The 8,821-nt window shown below is 46.0% G+C and overlaps 1 protein-coding gene across 6 annotated transcripts in view; it reads left to right on the top strand.

The window, feature by feature from the left end:
* The first annotated feature begins 1,641 nt into the window (after positions 1-1,641).
* pde8a (phosphodiesterase 8A) overlaps positions 1,642-8,821 on the top strand; it is a 74,084-nt gene continuing 66,904 nt past the window's right edge. For all 6 annotated transcript variants that reach the window (XR_008726108.1, XR_008726107.1, XM_055661293.1 and 3 more), the window contains exon 1: positions 1,642-2,885. Coding sequence is in view for 4 of the 6 variants with exons in the window: in XM_055661293.1 (XP_055517268.1) it covers positions 2,718-2,885 (168 nt within the window). In the remaining 2 variants the exon portion in view is untranslated. The remainder of the gene's footprint in view (positions 2,886-8,821) is intronic.

The following is an 8,821-nucleotide window of genomic DNA, read 5'->3' as shown; positions in this document are numbered from 1 at the left end:
TAGTGACAATTGAGGGTCACTTTTTGGGCAGGAACCACATCATGAGCATTTAACAATTCCTTGAAAACCTATGACTATGATTGATGGATTTCACTGTCCATGCTTACACTTGTTTATCTGCAAGTAATGTGCCCATTTGCAGAGATTAATTTCTATCAAGCCTGCAATCAAATGAATGAAAATCAGTTACATTATTACCTGATAACTTGGCAGAAGTAATCCATGTAATGCTTCTAATAAGTAGTCGTCCTCACTACAGCAATGATTACACTTCAAAGGATAGTATTGGTATGGGGCATTTATGTTGGTAAAAGCGTTCTGGTAATGCAAGCTCTTCCTTTACTGTTGCACAGCACTTGATTTCCAATATGGATTTCCTGATATACAGCTAATTGTTGTAGCAAAGGAGTAGGGGAGGCTAAAATTAGGACCAAAGGACAGGACCAATCTTGTCTTAAACTCTCATTGAGAATACAGATTCCCATAGATCTGAGGGATTATAATTAGAGAAACTCTGCCTAGTATCACAAATTAATTGGGACTGAACAGCTGCCTGTGGATTTGACATTGGACACAGTTCTCAGAAGCAACATATACCTTGCAACCTTCAGCCAAGGATCTACTGATCCACCCCCTGCAAGTGTACCATCTCCAGCAAGTGTAAGCAGGTCTCCCTGAAGTAGCCTTGTCAGTTTCTTAATCAACAGTAGCTCCCTTCTTTGAGGACTTCTCATAGGATAGCAGATGTTCAACTGTTTTGCAACAAGGAAAAAGCACCCCAAGACTTCACACAAATGGGTACAGATTGAATAGAGCAGGGGACAGCATTGATAGTTTACGATTATTTAAATGGTAAATGTAGCTTCAGAAGCGTTTTCATTTTGCATGTTAAAACCCACCTGAGAACCATGGGCGATTTTGCAATTTTACTGACGGATTTTTCACTTTTAAAACTCTTCATATAACAAATGAATAAAGATAAAAAAGTCAATAATGCCTTACTTTTGATGAAATGCAGCGAGCAAACGCGATAATTCCTGATATTTTGGATCTTTAAATCTCCACGACAAATGTCCGCAAAGCACTTCTGCTGGTTTTGCACCTTCAGCTCCCTCTTGAATTTACCTTAGTTTCTATCTTTTTTTTGGACTGTAAATTTAGGTAGCTGTGCCTCACTGTCACTCGGACTGGCACAGTAAATTGCAGCTCAAAAACTGGCCGTTTTCGATGTTTTTAACGGGTATGAAAGTGTGTGTTTTCCCACTCACTAACATGTACCGGAAGTACCAAGTGTACTCCAGTTTAAATTTTCGGTCACGTGGGTGCGGATCTACGCTCCAGTGACCTTTCGTGAAATCACCCTATACAAGGCCACTGCCATGGATGATTCAATGGCACTTTGCCACTGATTCTTTCCCCTGGAAAGATGTTTAATTCATAAAATACATAATTGTATTTATGTTGCAATTTACAGGATAATACAGGCCGTTCTCCTATATGACCAGGTTGCCATCACACCAGGTTTCTCAACAAAACAGTTCATGGTTCCGCCCCAACAGATTACTGCCACTCAGCGTCAAATGGGAGAGCTGTAAAATGCGGCTTTCCCCCTTGATACATCCTTCACTCTCTTCTAAACCTCAGCAGACGCAAGTTTAGCTTGGTCAATCCACCCGTTACAGCATCTGTCCAATGAACTTGTCCTCAATTGCTTACAATGTTTTAACATTCTTCCTTAAAGAGACCAGTGCTGTACACATAATTCAGGCATGTGCACACTAATATCTGTACTATATCACTAATGTTTTTACAAACCATTCACATTTGGAGGACAGTTAGATCCCTCTGCAACATCACAAGAAATGAATATACAATAAATCAATAATACAGACAGGCACTGGATAATACAATACTCTGAAGCACAGATTCTCTATTTTTCCATAAAATAACATTCTGGCAACTTTCCTGATTACATGCTGCACTGTATACAAGTATTTTACAAAGCATTCGCTCGGACATCTAAACCCCTCAACATTTCAAGTCTTTACAATACCCCAAAACTCTGATAAGACGTTTCAATTTTTATTGTATAGAAAATGGACAATTTCACTTTTCCCACGCTATACTACATTTGCCCTATCATTAACCTCTCCATATCACTTTGTACGTTCCTACGATCCTCTTCCTGCCTTTTATTTTGTATCGTCACAAAATCTAGCGACCAAATCTACGGTGGCTTCACCTCAGGTTAATGGATGAAGTCCCGGCGCCATGGGCTATGCCGCGCACGCGCGCGCGCGCGGAGACCGTTGGTGCGCGGCACGCGGACAGCTCGTGCCCGGCGCGGACACTTCGCCGCTTTAAATTTCCCACCACAACTCCAGCTGCTTCCCCGCGCGGCCGCCGGCCAATTGGGTGGCGAGTTCCATTGACGTCAGGCGAGGTGAGAGGTGAGGCGGCAGCTCTGGACGCTCGGTGGCAGGTCTGGGGCCGGATTCCGGACTCGAGTGATCGTCGACAACTCGCCCCCATGGTCCACACAGGGCCGTGAACTTGCCATAGTCGGCAGACCCGGAAGCTCGGGTTCCCCGATGGAGGACTGAGGCTTTCGGTCCGTCGCTTGCGCCGGAGAGCGGTCGGTGCGAGGCGAGCGAGCGGGCGGTGCGGGCCGGGCCCGGGGGGGGGGCGGCCTGGCGTCGGTCGGTCGCCCGCCCGCCATGGGCTGCACTCCAAGTATCCACGACTCCCAGAGCGGAGTGGTCCACGGCCGAGACGCGGACGGCTCGAGCTCGTCGCATCGAGACGGCGGCCCGGTCAGCCCCCCCAAACCCAGTTCCTGGCCGTCGGCTGATAAGGAGGAACGGGTCACCCAATCCAAGATCCAGGTGAGGCCGGATGCCGGAGTAACAGGCTGGAGTTAACGTAATATTTGGAAGGAAGAGGGCGATATTGTGGGAACCCATTGAGACGGGTCAGGGCTGGTTCAGTAATGGGGCGGAGGGAACACAGTGGGTGAGGAGAACACACTGGTCATTGTTGGGGAGGGGAACAAAGGGGCAGGTCACCGCGAGGAACAAAGGGGAGAGTCAACGAGGGGGCGGGGTTCAGAGGTTGTAGTGGGGCGGGTTAATGTGGAGGCGGTACAATGTGTTTTGGGGGACTTGCTATTCTCTACCTGCCGAATGATAGCCCGAGCTTTGATCGTCTATTTCTGTATTATGGGCTCTTCCCTAATTACTTCATCCCTACCTCCCTCTAAAATACAGAAGAAATCTCATTCTGGAACCAATCTGGGATTCTTCAATTCGTTTTCTCTCATCCCTCTACCTCAGCATCTTTGCAGTCTACAGCCCCAAGTTCTCCAATTGAAGGTGGACTGTTGGTTATGATCCAGCAAATGACTGGTTTCTTAAAATCTTTGTTTAAATTTAATGGAAACAATCTTTGTTTTGTACCCTACACTAGATTGTTGTTTCATTGTATTTTGAGGATAAGAAGAATGGAACATAACATAATAAGAGTATTTCGGAACAGTCCCCATTTAAACTGTGAATCCGATGCTTGTTGGATGAATGGCCTCTTTCCTTGCTATTCAATTATAGACTTTTACTGCTCAGGAAAAGGTTGTGGTGTGGAGATTTCTATGAAAATGCTTGTTTTGTTGCCTGGCAAGCTGTATTTTGAATGCACTCATCTAGACAGAATTTTAAATGTGTTTTCGAACATAGAAAGTGGAACAGTGCAGGGACAAATACCCTTTGGCTGACCAAGATGCCAATTTAAACTTACCCTATCTGCCTGCACCTGGTCCACATGCTGATTTTTGTGCCTTGGTGGCAGAGGATTTTTGGTATTTTATATCATAATTGAGTACAAATGTGGATTAAAATCCTTCCTATTGAACAAAAGTTTGGACTCCCTTGTATATGGGCTACGGTGAGTTAAGGGAGAGTTATCAGAGATGACTAGTGAATGCTATGATCCATGAATTTTATTTGTGGGGAAAAAAAACTGCACAGCGCTGGAGTAACTCTGTTGGTCAGGCAGCATTTCTGGAGAACCTGGACAGGTGTCGTTTCATGTCTAGACCTTTTTTCAGACTCTACAGTCTGCAGCATGAAGAAGAGTCCCAATCCAAAACAGCACCTATCCATGTTCTGCAGAGATGCTGCCTGATCTGCTAAGTTATCTCAGCACTTTGTGTATTTTTTTTGTAAACCAGCGTCAGCAGTTCCTTGTTTCTAAATTGTGTTTGTGTAGGTGCATTTGAGGTGCAAGAGCTGCGAGAATCTGCAGGAAGCAAATTGGATGCAACAGTCTCTTTTGATCACCCCGAGAATGCGTGAATTAACTTTTTCATTTTAAGAGAGTAAAGTATTTTATTGTCATACTAGACTAAGTGGGACCCGTTGGGTCCCAGCTTCACACGGGAGGACTGGTCCCCCAACGCAATATCCCACCAATTTCAATATTGCTAGCCAGTGGGGGGGTGGGGGGGCAGTGGGGGTGGGGGTGGGGCTTTCTGGAGCGCCAGCATGGTGTTGTGGGCCGAATGGGACTGGTTTCCAGTGGGCTAGTATGGACTTTGTGGGCCGAATGAGTTCTTGGGCTGGCAGCTCAATCACTGAGACCACACACACACTCCCACACACACTCACACACACTCACACACACTCACAAACACACACATACATTCACACATGCATTCACACACACACACATTCACACACACACACGCACACAGACACTCGCACACAGACACTCGCACACTCACACTCACTGACTCACACACCATATAAATGGCAGTAAACTTGAATACTCACACAGCTCTCCACTTTGGGGCTTCCGCAGTCAGCGGCACTTCTGCAATCAGCGTGACCTCTGCACTCACCGGAAATTACGCAATCAGCGCGACCTGTTCACTAAGTCACAAAATGAGCGGGACTTTTGAACGAAACACAATCGGACCTAATAAAGCATTTATTCCTTCCAAACACAGTCGGACCTAATAAAGCATTGTAGTTTCAAGCACAGGCAGAGCAGCAGGCCAAACAACTCGTGGCACTGTCATTAAGGGATAACAAATCATTCATTGCAAGTACATTGCAGACTCACAGTTCAGTTGATTCACAGCTTAGAATGAGAGTTGTGGCCTCTCCCTCGCAATCTTGCAGAGTGACTGAGTCATGTTCAGGCATCCGGGATTTTATAGTCCTGCCCCCTCCCTCCAGTATGGGGCATGACCTTCATCGCAGTGATTGGCAGGCGGGAGGATCTCAATGTTTTTTAAATACTCATAACCTTTTTATTTTTCATCGATGGGAAAAATCCTCGGGGCATGCTCAGCGGAGGAGGACTGAGTAAGATGGGCAAAAATCATAGCGATATATGGTGCCGTATTTTCTCAAATCAATATACAACGCAGACAGGAAGTGGTCAAGATGAGACTTTGATTATATTGTTGTCCCAGATAGAACAATTACATTCTAAGTTGCAGCAGCACAACAGTATATGTAAACATAGTACACTGCAAACAATATAATAAATGAGAGAGAGAAAATAAGTTCAGTGTGTGTGTGTGTATATATATATATATATTATATATATATATACACATACTCACAAATACAAATATATATATAGATCACACACACACATTCTGTTGTCCAGAATGATGCCATAGAACTGTGATGGGCTCCATTTTAACTACTAATCGAAAGGCAGTAAATTCTATTGCAATGCTCCCTTTGAATTTCGGCTTGTATTCTTGAATTCGTATGTCTGGAATGGCAGTTGTGGATGTTTACTAAATGATTGAAGGCTTAAAACCAGCACATGATTGGATGGAGGGTTAATCCTAGTAGTGTTAATGCAGCTGTTGCTATCTTGGATATTTTCACCATTTCTGAGGTGCTTACTTACAGTATTTCTAACTTCTTTTCCAATATACTAAACCCTTGTTTTTTACAGAACTCTTTGTAAAAGATTTTTCTTATTGCGGACTGGCCTATCGACTTACCCCACCAGACAGGGCTCCTAATGCCACCTCAGCCCATGCCAGCTACCCAGCCCCTCCTGCCGCTGTACTCATCCCGACCGATCACAGGCTATGCCTGCCTCCAACGCACCACTGCAGTCATCACCACTAACACCGCTGTCTACACCACATCCGCCATCACCACCACCACTGTAGTTGTCTCGGCTACCATCACCACTACCGCAGTTGCTGCTGCCACGACCACAGCCACCATCACAGTCACCATTATCGCCACCACAACCGCCACCATCTCGGTCATCACTACCACGGCTGCCGCTAACACCACCATCTCACCACCATCACCACCATACCGCCAAGCCTTGCCTGGACTCCGGCCGCCCGTGGGCAGTGACCAATGACTGCACCAATCCTCGCCTCTTCCCTGGCCATCATCTCGGCAAGATTCCAGGTCTAGTTCTAGACCGAGACTAAAAAAGCGTCTGGACCTGAGAAACCACCTATCCATGTTACCCAACACTTGATATCCTTTAGTGTATGAATCAGCAGAAAGAACTGCAGATGCTGGTTTAAATACAATCCCTGTTCCAAGCGTACACTGGACCTATCCCCGAGCTCTACCTCCGCTACATTGACGACTACATTGGTGCTACCTCCTGCACCCATGCAGAACTCACTGACTTCATCAACTTCCCCACTAATTTCCATCCTGCACTCAAATTCACTTGGACATCTCCGACATCTCCCTACCGTTTCTAGACCTCACCGTCTCCATCACAGGAAACAGACTATTGACCGACATCTACTACAAACCTACTGACTCCCATAGCTATCTTGACTACACTTCTTCCCACCCTGCTTCCTCTAAAGACTCTACCCCCTACTCCCAATTCCTCTGTCTACTGCATATCTGCACCCAGGATGAAGTGTTCCATACCAGGGCATCGGAGATGACATAATTCTTTAGGAAACGAGGGTTCCCCTCTTCCATTATAGATGAGGCTCTCACTAGGGTCTCCTCGATATCCCGCAGCTCCCTCTCTTACTCCCCCCCCCCCCCCCCCCCCCCCCCCCCCCCCCCCCCCCCCCCCCCCCCCCCCCTCCCCCCCCCCCCCCCCCCCCCCCCCCATTCGTAACAAGGACAGAGTCCCCCTTGTCCTCACCTTCCACCGCATGAGTTGTTGCATACAGCACATAATCGTTCACCATTTTCGTCACCTCCAACGGGATCCCACAATTGGACACATCTCCCCATCTCCACCCCTTTCTGCTTTCCGCATAGACTGTTCCCTCCCTGGTCAACTCGTCCCTTCCCACCCAAACCATCCACTCTCCAGTTACTTCCTCTTGCAACCGCAGGCGATGTAATATATGTGCCTATACCTCCCCCCTCGACTCCGTCCAAGGACCCCAACAGTCTTTTTGGGTGAGGCAGAGGTTCACTTGTACCTCCTCCAACCTCATCCTCTGTATCCGCTGTTCCAGGTGGGAACTCCTATATATCATCAAGACCAAGCCCTGGCTCGCCGATCGTTTCACTGAACACCTACGCGCAGTCCGTCTTAACGCACCTGATCTCCCGGTGGCCCAGCACTTCAACTCGCCCTCCCATTCCCAATCTGACCTTTCTGTCCTGGGCCTCCTCCATTGTCAGAGTGAGGCCCAGCGCAAACAGCACCTCATATTTCGCTTGGGTAGTTTACACCCCACCGGTTTGAACATTGACTTCTCCAGCTTCAGATAGCCCTTGCTTTCTCTCTCCATCCTTTCCCCTTCCCAGTTCTCCCACTAGTCATACTGTCTCCGACTACATTATATCTTTATCCCGCTCCCTCCCCTAACATCAGTCTGAAGAAGGGTCTCGACCCGAAACATCCGTCATGCCTTTTTCTCCAGAGATGCTGCCTTACCCGCTGAGTTACTCCAGCATTTTGTGTCAACCAGCAACTGTAGTTGTTTGTTTCTACTATTTATACAATGATAATCCATTACTCGGTTATAGCGAACATTTGGCAATAAAGGACACTACCTCCCCCGACATGATCCGTTACAACGAGGATTTATTGTATACTAATTCCTAACTTGCACGGTTTTTCCTCATGCTTTTTGTTCCTGATTAGCTGTTGCCTATTTCCTCACATGGTAATCTTTCTGAACTCACTGCTTTTATTCAGGTCACTGACATCACAGTTGTTTTGTGTAAACAAGTAAATGTTATTATGCCTTTATATCTGGTATAGTTGGGTTGTGATGTTGCCTGGCATACTGCGTATTCATAATTCATGATGGTAGGGTCCTGTTTGTCCAATAAAAAGTTATATAGAAATGGATTATGATTTCTAATAATGAATGAAATACGATCTGTTCATGTGACGGAACAATGAAAGCACAGAGATACATATTAACACCATTGAAATACGAATTATTGTATTTTTGCTTTTGGAAGGTACTGACTATCTACTCTGTTGTGACTTGATGATTGGAATGGTTGAATGTTTGAGAGATTTAGTATCTTAGTTAAGCACAAACTTGCTGTCTTTCAAGATTCCATCCTGATGTAATCCACATTTTAATCAATTGCTGGATTAGAGTCTTGATCGATATTTCTGCTGAGGACAGATGCAGCAAACTACCTTTTATCTGCAGTGTTGCTGTTATGCTTGTGTTCTGTTCTGTCCAAATTACTGGAAGCCTGTAGACATCACAGACATTTGTTGAGCAATGTGTGGCTACTGTGTAAAAGCAAATGTGTGAGGCTGATTTGTTTGGAATTGATTAATCTGCAGTGAAAGCTCAGCTAGGACGGGGATAATCATCTGTTTAGTG

Source organism: Leucoraja erinacea, chromosome 33 (genome assembly GCF_028641065.1).
Source record: "Leucoraja erinacea ecotype New England chromosome 33, Leri_hhj_1, whole genome shotgun sequence".
In the NCBI taxonomy this organism is placed as follows: domain Eukaryota; kingdom Metazoa; phylum Chordata; class Chondrichthyes; order Rajiformes; family Rajidae; genus Leucoraja; species Leucoraja erinaceus.
This window is presented reverse-complemented; position numbering and strand designations above follow the sequence as displayed.